We start from the raw sequence: 23,793 nt of genomic DNA, 5'->3' as shown, positions 1-23,793 counted from the left end.
TCAACCTTCCATCCAATGCAGCCAAATGACAAATGTAATTTCATGGGAATGAAAAAAAAAATGGAATGATTTCCTCCATCCCTCTTTAATTAGCCCTTTTTAATCACTGCGCCTACAAGGCATCCATGAACCTTCCCGTGCAGTCGTTGGTTGCTGGAATGTAAATGGTGAGGGGTGCATATCCCAGCTGATCTCCCTCTAAAATGTCAACGCTTGATTACGAGGCAATCTCCCATCATCCATCTGCTTGCATGTCACAGTGGAGGACACAGTGCTGAAAAAACGAGTCGGTCACATGGAAATGTGTGATGATATTTAAAGTAGGGCTGTGGTCAGGAGCATCGCTCATATCGTGGTAAGAGAAAATGAAAACTCTTTGAGTATGACCTTTTGTAATTGGCCATCACGTAAGGAAACCTCACACTTGACTTACTCTTCAGTTTTTAAATTAAACAGATGTGCATGAAAGTCCTGTATTTCTTACACGTTCAATAATGAACACTTATTTTCACCAGTTAGATGAGCTCTTATTGTTTTATAGTACACACCGAATATTGTTAAAAACAAATTAAGTAACCTGGGGAAGAAAAATTGCATGTACTGAGCATCTTTAGACAGCATGGCCAGAATATTTAGGACGTCAATATTTGAACGTTACAAAATTCTGATAGCTGATATTCTCTTTTTTTTAAAACAAGAAAACCTTAACTGTGGTTATTAAAGTTGTTATCTTTGAGATATTCTTTGAATAACTGTAACTCATGCCTGGGTTGGAAATCGCAATCAAAGTTTTTAATAGTGCTGCCTGTTTCGATTCTATTTGTTTCCATTACTCACACGAGCAGAAAGACCTCTCCCTGACAACATGCCAAGAACATTATATTGCAACGCACCAATGAATTGCAAACATAACTGCAAATAACAGACAAACAAATACTATGTTGCAAGAGCATTTAATAGGAAATGTAATCAACTGTACATAAGTGCCATTAACAGATGAAATGTAACATTGTGATGTCCACAATGTTACATCTCAAAACTCTGAATATTAAATAATGCTGCCGCACATTCAGTTCCAGGAGAACTCTCTCGTGACTTGTGTCAGCTGATTTGCCTGAAGTCGTTTATTACATGTCAGACGTCAGCCCCTCTGACAGGCGACAATAAGGCATTACTTAAAACGTGCTAAGCCGCTGGAGAAAAAGTTTAGTGAATGGGACATGATTGCGAGGTGCAGACGCGCTGATTAGCCTTTGACGCTCCGTGACATCTCGCTCCCTCACCTCCATTCCCCTCTTTCACGGCTGCAGCGAGCCGCGTTTGATTGGCATCTGAATAGTCAAATAACTCGGCACACCGTCTGAATGGCCGGTGATGAGTGGGAGCATGAGGTTCAAGTGCACCGATTAGAAAATGTCATGGAAAGGTTTTTTTTTTTTGGCACATGTCAAACACTAAGGCTGCTCAAAGTACTTTACATACAGTAATGCATTAAAGCATGAGAAAAAACACAAAGGAAATTTAAACAGTGAAACAGACATATGATTGTTATAATGAGTATTGAAGACTTTTTAACCTGGATTCAAAGTTGATGCAAGTTAATATCATCTGGAAGTTTGTTCAAGTTCTGTGCTACACAGAAGCTACTATTTTGAAAATTGTTGAGTCCGTCAAATCATTTTTAAAGCAAAAATATCAAATATTTGCTCGTTCCATGTGAGAAATCTGTTTTTATTGAAATCAGTTCCGATCGTAAATCGTCTGGGCTGTTCATTCGACAACAGAAGCAATTTGAGGACGCCACTGGAAAATGGCATCTTTTGTTTTTGTTTACAATTTGTCAATTTGCAACATTTGATAGACTAAACGATCCATCCATTTATTGAAATGATGAAAATAATTGCCAGGTTAATCAATAATGTTAGTTGCAGCCCACGGAGAGATTTTCAGATGCAGCTCACGCACGCCAGTCTAATCACATCTATAGAATACCTTCTTTACCTTCTAATCAACATCCATACATCCTTGCCTGCGTCGGTGGATAACGCTCCACACCATGTCTTTCTGACACATTTGAATATTAATTAGAAATCTTGCATCTTCTGAACATGCCCGGTGTGTATAAAATGAATTGGCTGTAGTTCACCTGTAGCCACTCATTACCTCCCTACCGTTGTCTGCATAATTGATTTTAGTCTTACCCTTTTTCCAAAAAGAGCATTTGTTTCTCAAAGGTTGCCATCACCGTCGAAGCCTGGAGGCTCCAAACATGTCGAGCATTCTAGATTTGATTGACTGAAACCAAATTGCATAATGGAAAAAGGGGTATTTTAGATGTTGTGGAATTAAGTCTCATGAACCGATGACTTTGCACTTGATAAGGGTTGGGCTGACCAAAAAGTCGCAACCAAGCTTCTTCACTTTGTTGGTGATGCTGCCCTCTGACTTGACGACTTTAGTTTAGTACTTGGGACTTGCAAAACAATTACTTTCATAGGTGAGTCTCGTCAAATTGATGGATGGGTGGATGCATTTTCAGTACCCAGCTGTCCGTTGTCTTTTACGTAGCTTAATGGTGCAGGGCTATTAGATAGAAGGAGGAGGTGTGTCTGTTGCTTTGTCCACTTTTTGTATTTCCTGTGCATTCACTTGAACTTCATCGACGCATTAGTATATTTGAATCTCCAGTAAACACACAGTATATTGAATGAAGTCAGATTATCTCTGTTAGAGCGCAGATCAGATCACATCAGGCCAAAGCGGTTGAACGTTATGCCCGGCGGGATTCGGTCACTTGAGCTGATTTGATCATATCTCATCAGGCTCGACCTTGATTCAGCCCCCCCTCCATCCACCCATCTGAGCACCACGACAGCTCTTCATCTGATTATATTCAATTAACAATACCCCCCGCACACACTCTCTCTCACACACACACACACACACACACACCAAACCTATTTGATTGTAATTACGATGAGAGAACTCAGGGAAGGCTTAAGGAGAACGAATTCTTGCTGTGCCCGTGTGCTTTTCATTTAACCGCACGCATGTCGACTTTTCTCACAAAGTTGCACTTCGGAATTTTAATTCCTTCAGAAGATTCGTTGCTCTACCTTTCGACTTTGAATGATGGCACCTCTCCAAAGTGATTTGTCAGTTCATTGAAGCAACGGGCCGGGATTCAGCTAGGATAAAGCCCGTTTTCTGTTTTCTCTAGGTAGGTGTGTGTGACTCAGGTCATCACACCCTCAGATCTTGTCCTTTGGTGCCTCTTGTGTTAATCACACATGACTCCGTGTTGCCCTCCGTGTCACCATCACACCAGCCATTAGCTCCTAATGGAGTGAGACGGTCAGGCTGTAACCTGACCCGCCTGTGCCCGCTGTGATCTGGCGGGAGGAACCTGAAGGGGAGCCGTGACGAGGCCAGAGGGGCACCGCGCTCTGTGGACTGACTTTTCCGATGATCACTATGGTGGAGGAAGATGAGGCATGAGGATGTGGTGTGTGTCATGGTCTATGTTTCAAATTACGTGTGCAGTCCAGTGCCACACCCTGCCACTAAGAAATTTAACCATTTAATTAAAAAAAAACAGTCGCTTTTAAACTCCCTCACGTTGATGTTATTGTGAAGCCACAGCTTGTGTTGTGAATGTTGTCAGTATTAGCTTTTCGCAGTTATTTTGGCACAACAGCCTGCAGAGGAGCTAATCACATCCAGCTAATGATCTATTATAGATCAACTTGTTTACAGCAAATCTACTCTCTGACCCAACCAGCCTCACGCCATCTGTTTTCCTACATGACATTGCCCCAGACTAGTGCATATGTGTGTTTGTTGTCTGAGGGTGTGTGGAAGCGTGGCGTGTTTGTGGTGCGCTCACAGAGTCTCCGCTCACTCCAACTGCTAATAACTCAAATCAGCAGAAAGTCACACTCCCAAATGTGCGTGTGTGCGTGCGCGCGCATGTGTAGCAGTGTGTGCTCTCGCAGCGACTAGAGGATAAACGCTTCTGATACTGAATCCAACTCATTTAGGTTGAGTATTTAATGATTTCTCCTGCAATTACACAGCTGAAACCACATCTGTGACCATTGTTGTGCACACACACGCTCGCTTGCATGCACAAACACACTCACTATTATTGTTATTATTCATTTTTGCTGCCTCTCGTCCTCATCACCTGACTGATTGGCCTAATGAATGGAGCTCTGTGGACGGTAATGTGTCTGAATAGGCCTCTCGAATCATTAGCCAGCCTGTGTCTGACGTGGGAGGGACGTATGGAAAGGACGAGTAGTCGCTTTACGCACATAAGTAGAGTTTGTGTTCAAAATGAGTCGCTATCTTCCCTTGAAAAATTAGCAAAATGAATGGTAGTACTTTAAAATGCAGCGACAAGTAAACCAAAAAATAGCTTTTGAAAAACAATTGTTCAGTATATTAAACTACAGAAAAGAAGAGCTACCCCCGAGGTGCTCTGATCTTGATTCTGAATTTAATAACCAAACTGAGATGATTTGATTTCTTTGGTTGTGCTGAAATAGGAAGTGTTTTTGCACCTCCGACGATCAGTTTGCTGTAGATGCTATTTAAGCTGGTAAATGTGAGTCATACAGTGGAAAAGAACACCAATCAGATTGGACTTGAAGATTGACTGATAAATTGCAGGATGTCATCTAGGGCTGCAATTAATGGTTATTTTCATCATTGTTTAACCTGTTGAATATTTTCACAATGAATCATTTCGTCTTTAAATTGTGAAAAAGATGTAAAAAAAAAAATGCTCATCTCAATTTCCCAGAGTCCAAATGATAGTCTTCTGTTTTGCTTCTTTTGTCCAACCAACAGTCCAAAACCAAAATACTTTTCATTCCCTATCATAAATGACTAGGAGAAGCTGCACATCCTCAGATTTAAGAGGCTGGAACCAACAAATGTTTGACATTGTGGCTCGAAAAAAATGTCTGATATGATTAATCAATGATGAAACGGTTAACGATTAATTTCCCTTCAACTGACTAAACACTGAATCGACCAATCGTTGCAGCTCTGGCGGCTGTCGTCTGGTGGCGTCCGAACCCAGAAATGTTCTCCTGACATTATGAGAATACATAGATGAGCAGCGAAGCAGGAAGACGGGACAAGCTGTTAGATTGTTTTCCTGATAAATTACTGCAATAATGGATCAGTATGAGGAGTGTGGTTAATTATTTAGTGTTTGTGTACTATAATTTAATTTAAATGTTTTTTCATTGTTATTTCGGCTCCTTCCATTGAAACGGTCACCCATAGGGAAGAAAAATCAGTAATTGTGGTTGTACCCTATTTTAATGTTGTTATTTAGTTGTGTTTTGTTGGTATTTGTATAGCAGAATTTGTAGTTTCAAAGTTTTAAATGATAGGTTATGATTTGTTATCTGTAGTAAAAGCTATTATACTAATAGTTTCAGCACTGCATGAGTTTCTAGTTCGTATTTATTGTTAATTAGAAGCTAATGTATTATATAGTTAATGAGCTGAGTATCCTTCATTAAATTACTCTTAAGATTATGCAGTAGTGTGTGTGTGTGTGTGTGTGTGTGTGTGTGTGTGTGTGAGTAGTCCTGCTGCACACATTATATACTTACATGGCGATTTTTTTCCATTAAATGAGCTCCCTCACATGGAAAGATGGTGCCGTCAGGTGGTGTTTTGTACCGATGAGTCTTGCAATGCAGCACAAATCCTACTTTTCCCCTCCAGGCTTTGACGTCGAGTCAATAACTATCTAATAAGGCGTGTTGGTAGGAACACATATGTTGATGGGTGTAAGAAAAATCTGCAGGTGAGGCTTTCTCTTTTTTTTTTCTCTCCTAAACACCTCCGGGCTGTGAGGGATGTTGGCTCTCCATGGCAACAGCGAGTACTGAATGTCAGTAATGTATAGCTCACATATATATCAGCGAGCCTAACTGTGGGGGGAAGCTGGGGATGTTTACCCCTGAAGAAGCAATCTGAGCTGGAAAATAACAACAGTTCAGCGAGGAATAGCACTTTTAGGTCGTGGAATCACTCTGACCCAGAAATTAAAACACAAGAAAGAATTTACATCGTGGCCACAGTGGAAAACCAGTGAATTATGAATAATTTAACGAGCAATAATAAGGAAAATTACACATTTCCCATTTAAACTGTCCATAACGTTGCTTCAAAGCCCTGTCCGCACAAAGAGGAAAGGGACAGGCAGGGAAAAAAAAGGGGTGACGTATAATATGAAAGTCTAATGTCAAGGGAGGGCAGATGGAGAGAAGAGGAGGAGGAGGAGGAGGAGGTGGGAGGGGCTGCCTGTGGAGGAGAGAGCCACAGGTGAGAGGGCGCCAGCCTCCCAGCTCTGAGTTAATCACTCCTTCTATTTCTCTGTCAGATCCCGGGAGGGAGGAGGGGGGGGGAGGGAGGAGGGAGGAAGGGGTTGGAGGGGAGCAGCTGGCCTTGCGACGGCCACAGGGAAAAGAAAGCTGATTATTAGGCTCCGGCTCTGACTTCTGAGGACTCCAGCCGGAACATGTGTGCGATGACATTGTGTGTACGGGGGACGCGCGATTTCGGTGTGTGTTTGCGCGTGTTTATACACATTCATGAGGAGGAGGTTATGACTTTCTGCGCGCCGTGGGAGCGCACGTTCCTCCGCGCGTTTGCGAGGCGATGTGTGAATGTGTGTGTCAGTGTGTCATGTCCACAGATGTGGAACAGGACCAGTGTAACCACCCCTGATGTGTTTGCACTGCGGGAATGATGAACGAGCCGGTTTGATATTTGTGTTGCCGGCCGGAGAAATATGAGGCCTGGAGCTCCCCTGTCACCCACATCCCTCGCTCCTTCGCTCCCTCTTTCCCCTCATCTCCCCATCTCTCCCTCCTCCTCCTCCTCCTCCTCCTCCTCCTCTCTCTCGGCCTCTCGGGCATGTGTGATTTATGAAGAGTTTACCCTCTCCCTTTATGAGTGTGCATAAATAATAATGTGACTTGTCACAGCGCATAGCCGGCACTGCAGTACCTCAGCTGGTGGCTCGGTTGGTGGATGGGTGTGTGTGTGTTTTTATGTGTGTGTATACTCTCAGTTGGTGCACGCATGCTTCATCACTCTGACTCATTCGACAGATGTGAGTGTGTGGACGCACAGAGAGAGAGAGAGAGAGAATGATAACTTTTTACCTTTTTGGCTGTGTGCCTGAACAATAAGCTGTAAGTAATGCAGGATGACGATATTTTCGTTTCTTGAAAACCTTTGCCTAAGTTTTATCTTTGTTTATGTGTGTGTGTGTGTGTGTGTGTGTGTGTGAGTAGTTATATTTATATGTAGGTGGACTAGGCCTCTGAATAAATCTCTTTTGTGGGGAAAAAATGGAGTTTCTCACCATAAATAAAGTTAGAATTCAAAGAGAGTCCATAGCAGTGCTGTCCCAGAGGTCGTCTTTTGGACTTCGAAGCTTCAGTGAGAATTACCAGTGTATAACATTTACACTAACATTTACATTTAGGGCATTTTGGTCCAAAGCGACTTACAATAAGTACATTTGTCACAAGAAAGAAGCCATAACATATGACCATCGATAAAGTAAAAAAGAAAAAAATGGAAACAATGAATCAAGCCGTCATCTGAGCACAGTAGATGCTATTCATCAAGGATACCTTAAGTGCATAAGTGTTAGGTTTTAGTGCTAAGGATACTAACATATAAGTGCATTTAGGTTTTTTTTGTTTTGTTATTTATGTTTGGGGCAGGGGTGGGGGGAGTCATGCTATGCGGGGTCGAGGTGAAGTCTGAACAACTGAGTCTTGAGTCGTTGGCGGAAGTGTATAATCGAGGCCTCTATGGGGAAGGGAGTGACAACACACCTAGTTTTTATCTGCTCAGGTTTTGAGTAGAGCCTGAGCAATACTCGATTTTTGCGACCAGTGCCAATATTAGAGAGTAAAAAATCTTGAAAAGATTCACGATATGGAGGCAGGATATTTGACAGTTTAACAATAAACTTCTTCTTCTTCCTTTATCTTTTAGTGATTATAATGCAGAAAAAGCGTTTTTACATCGGCACAGATCGGACAATAATACACAGATACCAATGTATAAGTGATGGGTGATCAGTGCATAATATTGGTTGGGCTTTATGTTTGTGACTAGTTAAACATCATAGAGTAGGTCCAGTTTTTGCTCTTTTTCAGTCATTTGCATCTTTTTTGGTGCAACTGAGGCAACATCTTCTCCTCTCTTAAAGAAACTGAACAAACTTACTGTCTAAAACAAAACAAAAAAACAACAAAACCCCCCCGAAGCAGTCAATTATTGATTTGGGTGTTGATTAATATGGCATTGGCCAAAGCTTTGAAGCATTCAGGTCAGCATCCAGTCTTTGAAGTGGATTCATAATGTCTCATGCCTTCACCTGTTGAATGTGGCTCGGCCTGGATTTATTTAATGGAGGCCTCATGTCTTTATTAAGCCACCTAACTGGCTTAACTGGATTTGCATTCTATTCCGAATATTGTATAGAGGAAGTGGAAATCCTGCATGCAATATTTTGCCACGCAGCTGGATTGTAAACGGGCATTTTTCCAAGAAAAATAACTGGAAGAAGCTTGATGTGAATCCTCAGCATGTCGACCCACAGATGTTAACATCTATGCTATAAACCTTGGTTTTTATAAAAGATATTTTTCTTTTTTGGTGAGAAATCTCAAGAGGTAGCAGGATCCACATTTCTATTATGCGACCCTAATGTGCACATGTGTATCTACAGTCATGATCCATGTCATGTTATTGTCGTGAAGGAAGTTTGAAATAATGTTTTCTTCCCTTTGTGAGACAAGTTATTATTTTTACTTTAATTTGGTATCCGTTATGTAAATGGAATGAATTGAAATAGGGCGGGACAAAATATGAGAAACACCTTATAAAATAACGCACCCCAACACCACAGCCTAAGAAATGAGTTCAGAGTTGAGTCAATTCCCTGCCCCTGCCATCCGACATTGATTTCTTCTGTTGCAATTTTTACTTTTGTGGATCTAGTGTTAGATCTGGGTCATCATTTGCGAAATTTGCATGAATGCAAATGCTCCGACTGCCGCACCAACAGACTGAGGAATTTAGTGTTTAGATCAGTGTGTCAGAGGCATCAAAGAGACGTTATGTTCAATGTGGAAGCACCAGCTACTATCTGGAACTGCTGGCATGTCTTCAAACAGAAAGAAGGAAACATTTAGAGGTTCAAGTAGTAATGTGTCTGTGTATGATTCATTATTGCGAGAGAGTCCCTTACCACAGGCTTGACAAGTTGGATTTTGCATCTGTTTGTGCGCTTCAGTTTGCGAGTGGGAGTCCTTGTGCGTCTCTTCACTCGTCTTTGTGTCTTTGTGTCTTTGTGTCTTTGTGGTTGCTTCTCTAATCTTACACACTGCCTGTGTGTGCAGTCATTTGGGTGACTGAGTGTGTGTGTGTGTGTGTGTGTGCAGGCCCAGAGCCAGGTGTGTGTGTTCCTGAGAGGTAATCCCCCCACATCTGGTAGTGTGCTGTATAGATTCAGGCTAGAATAGAAGCGGGATTAGCCCTGCTCTCACCGGTAATACAACCAATTTTCTACTTGTTTAAATAACACAGGCCAAACATTCCTCTGATGGCCCCTGCGGTGCCCTGAAAAGGTGTGTGTAAGTGTGTGTGTGTGTGCGTTGGTGGAGTATGCAGTTTGTGCTCTTGAAGATGGATTCGTTTTTTGGTAACTGCTAGAGTGCATGTAAGTATATCTTTATGTGTGGTGTTTCCATGCAGTCCAGTATGCTGTGTAGGTGTATTGTGTATTGTTGAAGGGAAAATATACACTAGATCACTCCAAACACTGAACAAGCAGTTTGATATTACATATGAAAATACACATCATTTGGTTGGTGGTGTGGTTTTGTTATTCTGTTACAAATCCAAGACGGATGAATCCACAAAAGCTTTAATGGAGTATGTCAAAGAATTGTGTCAGTGGTGTCAACTTTAGACAATCAAAGGACCTGTACATGTTACTTAATTCCTGCCTTACAGTGAACATGGCACATTGACAGTACATTGTACAATAGTATAAACATCTTTGTTATCCAGCCAGCAGCTGCAACCTCAACAACACTTTTCCCTCAACTCACTCTCAACCAGATGACTATCACCAATTACTATTAACTGCTTGTCAATTTAAAATGGCAAATAATGGTCTATGCCTTTTGTGTCGAATTGGTTATCCTTTCTTTCTGTCATTTCTCCCATGATGCCATGGATATCAGGGGCTAAATTTCAGGGTGAGACGCTCCACCCCTCTGTACCTGCGCACTGTCAATATTCATCACGCTTTACAACCATGGAGAAACCCATTCTCCACACATCGTGGCTGCTCTTTGTTGAACAGCCCCTAATTCATACATAGATAGACATTTTTGCAACTGTCTGCAAGCGCTCGACTCTCTTCACACCTTATCCGCTCGAAAATTCAGGGGATGGAAAACAACACCAGATGCTCGAATGCACGGCGAGGAGGAGCCATACAGAAAGGAGAAAGTGTTTGTTTTTTCATGCGCATTTTCCGTCAGTTGACTGTAAACTTCAGCTTGAGTGCTTGCAGCTATGGTGCCGTCAAAAAACACGCGCACCAATTCAGATCGCCAGGTAGCGAAGGCCTTCATTTTCTGCAGTCAAGACGAGAGACTGAGAGTGGGAGGTTTATTCCCTGTGATTCACATTTTAGCGCTCGAAAAAGCAGACGTCTAAAATTGTCTTTGTAAACCTGTACTTTAGAGAAGAGAGCGTGTGTGTCGGTGTGAGTCAGAAGCTTTGTATGTGTGTGTACTGTATATATGGGTGCCTGTGTGTGTGTGTGTGTGTTTGTGTTTGTGTGTGAGATGATTGGGTTACCATACTACTGTCAGGATGCTGAGCTCTCCTTCTGAATTATGCATCTCTCGTTCAAAGAATGGATGAAAAATAGTGTGAGAGGGAGAAAACGTAGAAGCGCGGGGCAGTTGTAAGATAAATGACAACAGCACAAAAAGCATCTCAATGGTCTGTGCCACACACACACACACACACACACACACACACACACACACACACACAGCAGTGGTAGACAGCGATGAGAGAGGAGAAGAGAAATGGGTTGATTACTACCACCGAATGAAATAGGGAAGTGTGTGTTCGTTTGTGAGGTTGTGTGCGAGCGCGTGTGTTGCAGATGCTTATGTAAAGGCTGGAGGCTCGAGTGGTACCAGCATGCAGTAGTGCCTGACTAAAGCAAGGTGGCACTGTTCATCCTCTAACTGTAGAAAGCTTGTGTGTGTGTGTGTGTGTGTGTGTGCCTGAGATCCACATATTTTTTGAAAACCATTTGTGCTTTTGTGGTGTATGTTTTTAAATGATGGCATTATACAGTGTGTGAACATCTATGATTGCATATACACTGTATGTGTGTGTGTATGTGTGTGTGTCCATGCTGAACATACTATCCCCCCCCCCCCCCCGGTGTGTCTCATACAGGACGTGCTGCATTTTGCTAATTAATTCTTAGCAAGAACATCAATTATTAAAAACACTGAACTGCTCCATCTGTGAGACGCAACATGTAAACACCATCCACTGTTCACAGTGGCTGAGATAATTTCATATCCCGGCTGTTAAAAATTCAATAATGATGAGCACTACGCATGCGAACTATGCATCTGATTGACTGTTGGCTCCGACAGCCTGCGAGAATGCAATGATTATAACGCGTGAGTTTTATTGATCACAGTAAAGAAATCCAGTTTTCTCTCACCCCCTCGTGACAGAGGGGTCAAAGGTCGGGCTTGGCTACAGCACAGCAGCCTGAAAGCTGGTAGGGAGTCGGTGTCCTGCACAAGGTCACTTCAGCAGGGTTGAGGGTTTCTGTATGATTTTACACCACCCTGCGGTTTGTAAAGTGCCATTTTGATAATTAGAATAGCTTGATTTTACCATAGGGATAAAATCTGCTTTTGATGTAAACATGCTTGCTAAAGTATACACGTAAACAATGACTTGATTAGTGTTGTCACGATATCAAAATTATGACTTCGGTGCGATACCTGCCTAAAATATCTCAATATCGATACTGAAACGATACCACGGTGGTTAACTATAACATATAACAATATCATCAAAGGCAATGGAATAAAGGATTAGATGATAGAAGGTGGAACTTAAAATGATGTATTTCTTTTTATTAATTAAAACATGTATACTTAAAAAGTCAAAATAAAAATATATATTTTTGTAAAAGCTGCTGAGCTTTATAGCTACTTAACCTGTTATAACAACAATGAAATGATTATGCAGCTATTTAACTTAGCTGCCAATTTGGTTACAATCATCTCTGTATCGAAGAAGAAAAGTGTCTTCTTGTTTTGGTCATTTGTCTTGTTTGCTCTCAGAATTTATTAAATAACCTGATTTTCCATTAAAGGCTCAGTGCTTGTAGTAGAAAAAAATTAACAGCACATTAACTACAATTTCATTCAGCATGAAAATAATGAACATAAATGACATTAACTGTAAGTCTGGCAATTCATAAAATAAGATATTACTTTATTCATCCCACAAAGGGGAAATTTGCAATTTGCATTTCATGATGGTAAAGTTCAAACCCTGGATTATTAGCCTGCAAACTACATTAGTGCACTAAAGTACAACACAAATGACGGAGGTCTGTGCTCTAATCAGACCATTTTCTAATGATATAAATTACAATACATATTATAAATTATTGACAAAAATGTACATGCTATGATTATATTACTAGTACTGATTGACTTAAAATAGATAATTTATAAGTGGTGTTGTTGACCAGCATACTTGTGAACACCAGCGCATGTTATGGTAAAGTTCATGTTACCAATGTGAACGTTGCGTTTGCATACAGAGATGTGTGGAACCACATCGGACTGTTAAACAGTTAGCTTTACCCCTGACTGCCTCGTGCAACTCTGATGGTGGAAAAAGTTTGTCACAAAAACAAAAAACTCACTTGATTTACACCTGGGGGATATTTATTTTGTTATCTATCGCTAACCTGCAGCTCTTTGAACTCTTTGAACAAGTCTGCATGTCTGTCAGCTAGATGTTTCGCCAAGTTGGACTTGTTGGTTTAGTTTACAGACGGGCTTTGTGGTGTCCGTGGGCTTGTCCTTACTGTCGGCAATGTTCGGAAATATTTCCATATTTCGCTCCATGCGTCTGCTTTTTCAACAAGCCTAGGACAGTCAGCAGGAGCACTCATGTCACTTTCAGCCATGTCTATCTCGCTCTGCTCTGTGACCACGCCCACTCTGGCTGCAGGCAGTGAGGAAGCAGAGAGAAGCTGCACACAGACACGCTGTTCATAAAGTACCGATACTAATAAAACGCGAAAAAGTATTGTTTTTAACGGCTGGGTACCGCGGTTCCTTTCTAGTATCGGTTTACCGTGCAACACTAGACTTGATATTATATTTCTGGTGGGGTTTCTGTCAAATCATAGGCCGTACATTATTAAACACTGGTGCTGTTGTAAAGAACGCTTCTCCCGGCGAGAAAGTTCATTAACAAAAAAAAACCAAAAACACTTTACTTGAGGTCCACTTACCAGCTTTTGTAGTTTGAACAACGTCTAATGTCTTCCTCAGCGGATAGAGTTTTCTTAGTTGTCCTGATGCTTTCAGGGTGGTGCGTCCCCCCCCCCCCATTTTCTGCAATATATATTATTATTATTAACTGTCAGCACCAAAGACATTCAGATATTGTACGCATACACCATCCATTTATATTTGTTTGTATGAAAACTATAAATGGCAGAATAGAGTGCATACCTCTTCCAAGGCCCAACAATCCCCTTTAAGTTAGCCAAGGCTAATCTAATATCAGACTTTATAACGCTATATCACCCATCACTGCTTTATCATAATTTAGCTCACCAGGATTCATATTGAATTGTGCTCACTCACACTGTAGATACCAGCCATCTGAGCACACCTGATTTTTTTCATCAAGGTGATCAAACCAGCACCCTGTAGCTAGCTCACCTTATTGGAATGCAGTTGGTGGTAATGGTATCAATTACACCTTTGCGTTTCCAGCTCTACTGGTACATGAATCGTGCCAAAAAACATGTGGTCCCACCCTCTTAAACTCCATTGTCTACCTTTCTATATTTGCTGCATTTCGTTTAGGTTAACCAGTTTCAGGGCTCTGGTATTATACTGGTGCACTGTCATGGCTAACTGGGATGCATAATGGATTAGTTTTATTACTTACTTTATTTTTTTCATGGCACCATTTGGCCCGATACTCAACAAATCTTCGGGGAACAATCCATTGTGTATGAGGCCAACATCAGCGTCAATGGGCCAGAATATGATGCGGCCATGACACCACAAGCATTTCTGTGCACATTTCACAACTTGTTTTTAGATTGGAAAAAGTCTTGCTTTTCAGATTTTATCGTTCTACTTGTTATTGATCTCTCAGTCTACATGCGCTGACTCCATAAAGTTTATGGTCATTCTCAAATGGTTGTTGATGCATTCTTGGAAATGTAGAGCAAAAGTCATTTAAATATCCTCTGGCAAAGTCATTCGACAGAAAGTAGGTCAAGCAAAAATAACTTTATTGCTAATACTTGATCTGAAAAAGAGCAGTGTTTTTTTTTTTTTTTTTTTTTTTTTAAATAAGGCCAAACAACAATATGTTAAAGTATTATGGGTTATGTGTGGGTGGGTGTATGCATGCCTTTCTATGAAATCGAGTAAATCAGTGTGTATTTGTCAGCCGTAGGCCACATATATTGCAACATTTTATAACTCTGGCTCGCGGGCAGTGTGTATGAGAATCCACACAGACACACAGTGTTTATCTCCCTCTCTGCTTCACGCATGGTATTGTATATGGCTTTCATGTATGTCATGATAATCGCTTTGACTCTGCAGCACACACAGACACACAGTCTTCCCAGCCAGTCTGGTCACGTTGGATACACACGCCGCGGCGTGATTTACAGACGATCATAACACGACAATATAAAGGCTTCAGCCATTTGTATTTGCCACGGGTATCAGTTTGTGTTTGTGGGTGTGCACATGTTTGTGTGTGTTATGGAAATGAGACAAAGGGGTCACATTATTCAGCAGTAGTTGACATGCCGGCTCCCCAGGTCCATATCAATATCCCCCCCACAGACGCAGCAGGAAAAATAAGGCGATTTGTTTCCTAGAATACTAATCGCAGTCAGGAGGGACTGAGAGGGAACCTGTGTGTTAAGTAAACATGCTGTGAACTATTCAAGGTGGTGTTCTTTATCCTGGGCCACAGGGTCCTCCAAAAGAGCATGTTGGTGCTGCACTTGAAGGACTGAATTTCGTTCCACTGTGTGCTTTTGGAAAAATGAGCTTTTCCCAGGTTTCCTCTTTGAGCATTTATAATACTAATGTTTAAAGTTCCCTCTGCGAGGAACAGCTGACTGATGGGTTGAATATAATCAGTAACGAGATGCCCTGAGAAAGCTTCTTCAGTAATACATCTTGTCCTCTGAATTGCCATATGATAAGATGCATCGCAATGGACAACAACATCTTTGTTTGTAGGGGGGACTTATACATCAAGTAAAGCTATTTAGCAGCAACAGGAGACAAATCTTACCATATTAAAGGATCAGTTCACTCAAATTAGGGAAAAAACAAAGCAGTTTGTGTCTTACTCTTAATGGTATATACAATTTTCAGATGCCCGTAGACCACAGCCAGACTTGGATTATCCTGTTGAATTTCACCATTAAATCACCCTATCCAATTGAGGATTATTCTCATTTTTGCCACAGGCTCCACATTGCCCATGCTGCTAGCTATGACTCACACTGCATTTTTTCCAATTTATCTACCAAGAAAGAGCCATGTAAAATAATTAGTCCAATCAGCATAGCCACCTAGGCTCATTTACATTGTATTGACAGGCTTGGGTTTATGTAGTGCGGATCTCCTAGATAATGAGGTGATATGTAGTTTGGAAACAGCAGGAGGTTTTTTTAATAATACAATTTCAACGATTTGCCTCAAAAGTAGATTGTGGATGCCTTTAAGATCGATCACCTGACCTCATCAGATCGCCAGCCCCTAACACCTACAGATCTCCTCTACACCACTTCTTTTTTTTCTTCCGTGGTAGCTGCTTTGGATTCAAACTGCATCTTGTCAAAAGTGACTGTTTGCTCAAATAATGGAATCAGTGAACATTTGCCATCAGCATTTTAACATTCTGACACACTCAGTTTTCTCACCTCAGTTTGACCCTGTTCAGCACCCATCAGCTGTCAGCTATTTTGGCACCCTGCTTGCCTGCATCGATCTGGGGCCATTTAATAATTAATATTAGATTAATTTAACATGTGAAGAATCTGTTGTGTTAAGTAAATAGTGTTTTTTATTCGTCACATTTTTGGTTAGGAAGATTTTAGACACTTACCGGTTTCAAAGCATGTGATCAATGGAAAGTCCTCATCAAGACTGAAATTCGGCGCCGCAAAAGGTCCTGCTTTCCTTACTTCAGCTTGTTCCAAATAAAGAAATACATGATTCATTTTGTTGACACTTTGTGTTTGATTGAGTGATGAGTGGAAGCAGCAGGGCGGCCTTCATCAGCATCACTCCCTGCCTGTGTCAGCCATAAAAAATAAACTCCGGGGAAAGCAAATCATCATCACCGCTCCACACATTAAAACAAGTCGTTGTTGTTCAAAACGAATAAATCGTTTTTGAGGGGAGCTCGTGGCTGTGTCTCCGTACGTGCCTACTGGCGTGTGTGTGTGTGTGTGTGTGTGTGTGTGTGTGTGTGTGTGTGTGTGTGTGTTTGCGCACGCACACATCACATTACGCTCCGAGACTTCTGCTTTGATTGATGCTGTCAGCGAGTTTGGAGAAAGAGACGGAGGCTCGGGAGGGAGGGAGATAAGGAGAGAAAGAGGAAAGCAGATAAAGAAGTGAGAGAAAGAGCTCAAGAAGCATCCATCAAGCGGTGCAATCAGATTGTTTTCCTGGCGTTCGGTCTTTTCTTTTCTTCTTCTCTGCATCTGCCAGTCCCTCAATTCCTCATCTTTTCTTTCACTCACTCTCTCTAATGCTCTCTCTCTCTCTCGCACACACGCAATGCAGTCGACGAATCTCCTTTGCAAGGCGGCGGCCAGGTGTCATGAGGATATTGAATCACGGGAGGTTGAGGTGAGAGGCGGCGTCACAGTGTGATGGATGATGCATATTTTGCCCGCCTCCACCGCGCTTATTGTTTGCACACACGTAAACACTTACACAGACACAAACACACACACACACACAGCCTCCGTGCTCCTTCGTTGTTAATTGACGTCCTGCACTCATCTGTTGTTTTATTTCCATCCCTCGTTCCATTGCGGTTATTGCTTTTCATTAAGTGGTCATTTCCTTCTCCTGCACCGTCTAATGAGAGCGTCACGCCGCCACGCACCCATTTATCAAACCATGTAGCCACAATGCATAGCCCCGCCAAGCTGCGCACACACACACACACACACACACACACACACACACACACACACACACACACACGCATTCCACTTCGCTCTATCTGCCATCATGTCCCTGTCTCAATTAGGATTGTTTGTCGTCCCTCTGCCCTCCATCCCCTGTTCATTTGGCCGCCCCCGTCTCTTCCCGACGTCTCATTGTGGCAGCCGTGTCATTGTGTTTGACAGCTTCTCATTCTCGTGTCAGATCTCATTCCACTGTTAATTTCATACGTACACACCTCACCTCACCCCGTCGGCTGCGTGTTAACTCCTCTGAAGAGGCCGCTGCGGATTTATCGGTCAGATTTTTTCCCCCCCCGATTGTTCGTAGATAAAGAAAGTTGTGTTGCCGAAGTGGCATTTGCCGGAGTGTTGTGAGAGTTGTGTAAGAGGTTTGAGAGCAAATGAGCTGTGAATCCAGTTTGCTCGCCTCCAGACACACACACACACCCACACTCTGACACTCACACTCACACATCTGCACACTTGGCAGATTGAGGCACGTTGCATCCCCACTGCTGGCAAGATAAATCACACAAAAGCCTCACTGTGATCATGGCACAGTGGGGACGATATATAACCTGGCTTCCGGCTTGTTCATATTCCAGGAACCTCATTGTTTAGACTGTCATGCTTATCTTGAGGAAAGCTCATTCATTTTAGATCGCCTGCAAACAATGTTTAATATTTTAGAATATTCAGGACGCAGTTTGAGTGTCTGTGTATTTGTGTCTTCCAGCTGGTGGCTGTGTACGATGAGGTCCAGCGTGGGAGGACGGACAGTCCCAGAGAGACCATGTCCAACGGCTTCTCCAGTGCTGCCCCCAGCCCTGAACCCCTCCACTACTTTGCCCACCTGCAGTACTCTGAGCCAATAAGAGGAGAGATTGAAGTCAACGAGGCCAGCCTCAAAGCAAGTATGTCACATCTGCTGTGTGTTTTCTTGTGCGTTTGTTGAAATCTTTTTACATTTTCAGACGAAGATGGCAGCTTGCATCATTCAATCAGAGCCGATTTTGAATGATTACAATTGGTCGTCCATGTTTTGGGTGCGGTTTTGAATGTAAAAGAAGTTTCGGAGAAAGTCTCACAAAACATTTCAGCAATGCTCAATCAACACGTTCATAATTTTTTGTGCATGTGAAAAAATGTATCATGCGAGACAGCGGGAGGTGTGTTTAAGGGTAGGTGTGTGTGTGAGTGCGAGAGAATAAGTCAGAGAAGTACATTTATGGAACAGCTGTAAGCTGAAGCTTCTGTGACGTGATGGCGTGTGAAAACAGATGCAGTGTTGACGCAGCGTTGGCCTCACTTCACGCTCACACACAGTTTGTTCTTGTTTTCACACATTCATCTGACTGGGAGCCATGAAAGCTGGGTGTCTCTTTTTATATTTACTTTTGAGGATAAAGCGTTTTACTAAGATATAACAGGAAATCGCCTAAACTTTGCTCCCGCCGACTTATTTCTGTATGTCTGATCATTTATACTACCAAGGGTAACTAAACCACATACTGCCTCTCACTTCTGCCTACCACTGCTTTATATTCAGTCACATTTTGGTCACATTGAAGTCTGTTAATGCATTTGACTGTACAATGTGACGAACATGACATTAATGAGAACCATTCTACTCCCTCATTTTGTCTTCGTCACATCTGTATCTATCCTTCTAATGACAAAAGCTTCCATCTTTGCGCCATTAAGGTGATGGATATACTCCAAGTCCGCTTCTGAAATACCAAATATCTTGATGAATTAATGCTTAAACAACTAATGCTTTGTTTTAATTTTATATATGACTAAGCCTTTCCAGGGCTGACTCTCATATAACTACACTTACAGTATTCTAAGTCTCCTGTTGTATACCATGTACGCTGATCAGCCAAAACATTAAATGGGCTAACAGGTGAAGTGCATCACACGGATCATGTGTTACAATGCAATGTTTTGCACAAAAGCGTTGGGTCCAGGCATCCAGATGGATGCCACTTTATACACACCTCTCACCCAAATACAGTTGCAGCTGAATTACCAATTGCAGTGGTGGCCCCAGCAGGATACTGGCAAATTACTCAGGTACTGCCTGAAGAATGTGACAGAGAACTCAAGGCAGCAACTTGGTCTCCAGAGGAGGTCCAAATCAAATAGTGCATGTGTGGCATATGTGGGGTTTCTGAGGATCTCTCTTTGCTCTGACCCGTCCAAGTGTAAACACAGGACCTCTTGGGGTGTCCTGTGGTGTGTGTTGCGAGTTGAGGCCTCCATTGATCAGACTTATGCCACAGATGCTTGATTGCATTGGGAATTTGGAGGCCAGTTTGACTCCTGAGCATTTTTTTGTGGTGTGGGTAGGGACCATTGTCAGGCTGGGGGGTCGACCTCTGCCATCAGGGAGTGCCGTTGCCATGAAGGGATGTGCTTTGTCTGCAGCGGTGTTTGGGTGGGTGATTTATGAGTGGAAGTGGCATCCACATGAATTCCGGCACCCAAGGTCTCCCAGCAGATCATTGCATTTCAACAAGATGATCAATGATATTCACTTCACCTGTTTAGTGTTGTTGCTGATCAATCATGTATTGGCTGGATTTAATGTAGTGCTGTGCAGCCAATCACAGTCTCTGTGATATAGAGTGAATCGAGACCTGTGGTAAGACAGCAAACAGAGAGGTTAAGGAAGTGAACGATGATGAGTGAACAGTTGACCTTGATCAAAAATGACAGTATGCTCCATTTTGTAAAGGACTTGTGGCAGATACTTTAAATCATTGTTATGATTGTCAAGCCCTAAAGAAAGTCTGTTAAGGCTGCAAGAAATCCAACAATGGTTGTGTTTATATGTGGATCAGCATTATGCTTTTGAGCATTGAAGTGTTCCAGATATGGCGTTTACATGGAGCATAAAAAAACCCTGGTTATTCATATCCCTGTGTACACGATCATAGCAGTATCAGTATTCTGATCATCTGCCTGCAAGTGAGTCTTGATTTCTCACCATCTCAGCCAACATGAGACGGTTCAGAAACCTGGGGTAAGCGTCCGCCTGCCGTTGTATCCCGGTTTCTATTTGAGTACTCCTGGTAGGTTTCCCAAAGCTGGGATAACGTCTTATCCAGGTCTCTGAAACTGCATGCAACTGTTGACATGCACACAACATAACCAGGATACTCCAAAACCTCTGTTCTTAACCAGGGCCCCCACTTTTATCCTGCTCTTCTGCATCATCCGCCCTCTCGTCTCTCTCTCCCTTTTCAGCTCTTGTTTTCTATTTTGTTTGCTATCCTCTGATTCTTTGCCCCTCTTGGTATTTAGCTCTTGCTCTTATCTCAGTGATTTTATCTGCAAGTGCAGCAGCACAAAAGCTTAAAATTCCAATGTCAAGCAGCCTTAAGTGTGTGTGTAGAAATCATATCGAAATGACTGAATAAATATAACAAATGTTTTCCTTTCCTTTAACTGGCCATGTTTTTATAGAGAAGTGTTGCAGTGATAAATTACATTTTTATCTTCTCGGCCTGCTTAACTCCTGCCGGGGAATTCTTTGTTTGCTTGTGAAGTCAGAGGTTAGGGTCAGCTGAAAAACAAATCACTTCTGAGGCTGTTAGCAGTTCAGTGACTCGATCAAGGTCAGCTCCACAGGGCAGATACAGTACTAAAAAGACAAAAAAGTATTTGTGCAGATGATGATAGAAAAATGCTGCTTTTTTTTAGGTCAAATGTGCATAGAATGGCTTTTTTTTCTGCAGTCAGGAAATAAAGTTACTGGGTCATGGTGCATCTCCAGTGGGAAAAAAAACATCACAAGACTAGTCAGTCAGACGCCTTGGGGGGCCTCGAGGGAAATATCTGCTCCGTCTGGCCCACAGTCTGTTCAGGCTAAAGATATATTTTACTGTAAATAATCTAGAGCATGGTATTTATCTGTTCATTTTTCTTCTTTCTTTTTTTTTTCCCAGTGCCTCGTATGTATCCATTCTTGAATGACAGACACAACATGAAAGATAAAGGATTAAATGAGGCTGGATGTGATTTAACAAGGGTCTGTCTAATCACTGGGCCACCCTGTCACCCCCTTTCATTTTTCTCCTTCCATCTGTCGGCTTTAGAAAAACAGTGTGACCCCGCCCATACAAACATATACACACACCTGCCCTTTGCCACCCCTCTCCCTTTACCCGCTTTTGCCCTATGCCCCGTTATCTGCCCCCTCTCCACTCATGTCTCGCCTACTCTACTATTCAGCTTCAACCACCTGCCATCCAGCTCACCACCCGGCTCCTCTAGACCCTCGACCCATCACCCCCTCCACCTGATACCTTCTCTGCATGGCTTCCAGCTCTAACTAGATTAGCGCTGTAGCCAGTTAGCATGCCCAGGGTCCAGCAGAGCGTGAATGGACTAATTTCAGCCCCCCCACCACCCAGTCTTTTACCCAGTGGGACCCATTCCTGCCCCTACCCCCTCAAGCTGCCCTGTTGAACCCTGACTAACTTAGTTATGATTTGACCCTGTGACGCCCCTCACACAGAGCCAGGCTCATGCATTAAAACAGCTTTGTCATCCAGACATGCACGCATGCACATAGACACAGGCACAATTTGACAAAAGAATCCTCGCATGCAAGTTAAACAACCCAAAAGTGCTCACCCATCCACTGCTGGGAAGGTCTTAAAGGAGTGTGTATCTGTGTGTGTTGGTTCTCCCTTTTGTTCTAACAAAATCAGTTGTTAACTGGGTGTTACATCACTTCTAGTCTGACGACCGTTTGTAATGACATCATTTCTGGGAAGAGCGACAGAGACAGTCAGGCCGATTTCAAGATTCTTTTTAGAGTAGAAATTTGAAGATGTATCTATTAACAGTATTCTTTACAAACGTCCAAACTATTCTCTTTAACTGATAAGCATTCACCCATGCTAATAATGTTTCCCCTATAACTGGATTAACCCTTTCTTCTTCTCAGTCAGATGAGGTAGTGCTGACATGAACACAACACTGGAATCAGCCCGAGTTACGCTTTCCAGTGCTGGAAATTTCCAGTGTCCATTAAGTATAAACGTTTGCTTGTAAATCACACTCCTTGTACTGTAGCTTCAGATGTTGCCTGCTATAGAAGGAACGAAATAGCACGAATGTTAATTTCTGTCCATTTCTGTCTGTTTCTGGCCAGTGCTTATATTTCATTTTTAAGCAGTTAGGCCGGTTGCATCATGCATCCCCACTAAACCCATTCTTCAAAAATGGAATTTAAACAAAAAAAGAATAGAAGTTATGAGATTCATGAACATTTACCGTTTTGTTTTACACTATCAATATCTTTTTTTTCCTTACAGTTTTAAAGAACATGATATGTCATCAACAAAATTCATATATCCGACATCTGCCGTGTTAAAAAGCTTTACCAATATATTGTTCTATCAGAGATATATCAGAGACATATTGGTATCGACGAATATGTAGTTTGATATGCGCTGATATTAAAAGAATGTTATAAAGATGCTTAGGGTTTTTTGTAATTACTAAATTCCCAGTGTTTATTGTTTCAGTGCACTGATGTCATTTTGAACAATATCCTGCCTCCATTACATTACATATCTCTGTTACAAGTGTTGTTATTGACCGCATTTGAGCAATCATTGGCTGATATATCGATATCTGAATTTTTTTTTTACCCCCAATGTCAGCATTGGCATTGGCCCTAAAAACTGAGAGTTCAGGCTCCTGTTGTAAGATTTGGACTGTCCCATCGATGTCCCTGGCATACTCAAGTGCATCACACATCTGGCATTCGACGAGGATCGGTTGGCGCCTGTAGCACACACCAAACGGGTGACACGGGGAGGAAATGATTGATTCATTCACACATTTCAAATTATGTAAAACCTTTTTCCCCCCCACAAAAACACTGACATGCCAAATAATGACATTTCAAAGGAGCCCTAGTTATCCTGCAAATGACTGAATGAATATATGTCATGTCAAGCTATGACATGTAGTAGATATTCCATAAGCTTCTAAATAAAGGGAATAAAACCGTTCAAAGGGTTAAACAAGATAGAAGCAATACGTGCTGGCAGAATATTGTGCTGCAGCTGTCATGTATGTTGTCTTAGTCGAATTAAAGCCAACGTTGGAGTAAATATAACCTGGTGGCTGTGTAACTGTGACATTTAATAGCTTTATTCGGCTCATGTTCCAGGAAA

General features: G+C 42.1%; 1 protein-coding gene across 2 annotated transcripts in view; it reads left to right on the top strand.

Moving 5' to 3' along the window:
- pard3ba (par-3 family cell polarity regulator beta a) overlaps positions 1 to 23,793 on the top strand; it is a 185,808-nt gene that overhangs the window by 16,162 nt on the left and 145,853 nt on the right. For both annotated transcript variants that reach the window (XM_030410309.1, XM_030410311.1), the window contains exon 3: positions 18,330 to 18,507. In XM_030410309.1, coding sequence (XP_030266169.1) covers positions 18,330 to 18,507 — 178 coding nt within the window. The remainder of the gene's footprint in view (positions 1 to 18,329; positions 18,508 to 23,793) is intronic.

Source organism: Sparus aurata, chromosome 24, assembly GCF_900880675.1.
Source record: "Sparus aurata chromosome 24, fSpaAur1.1, whole genome shotgun sequence".
NCBI classification, from domain to species: Eukaryota; Metazoa; Chordata; class Actinopteri; order Spariformes; family Sparidae; genus Sparus; species Sparus aurata.
The sequence above is the reverse complement of the archived record's forward strand: the minus strand, read 5'-3'. Positions and strand labels throughout refer to the sequence as shown.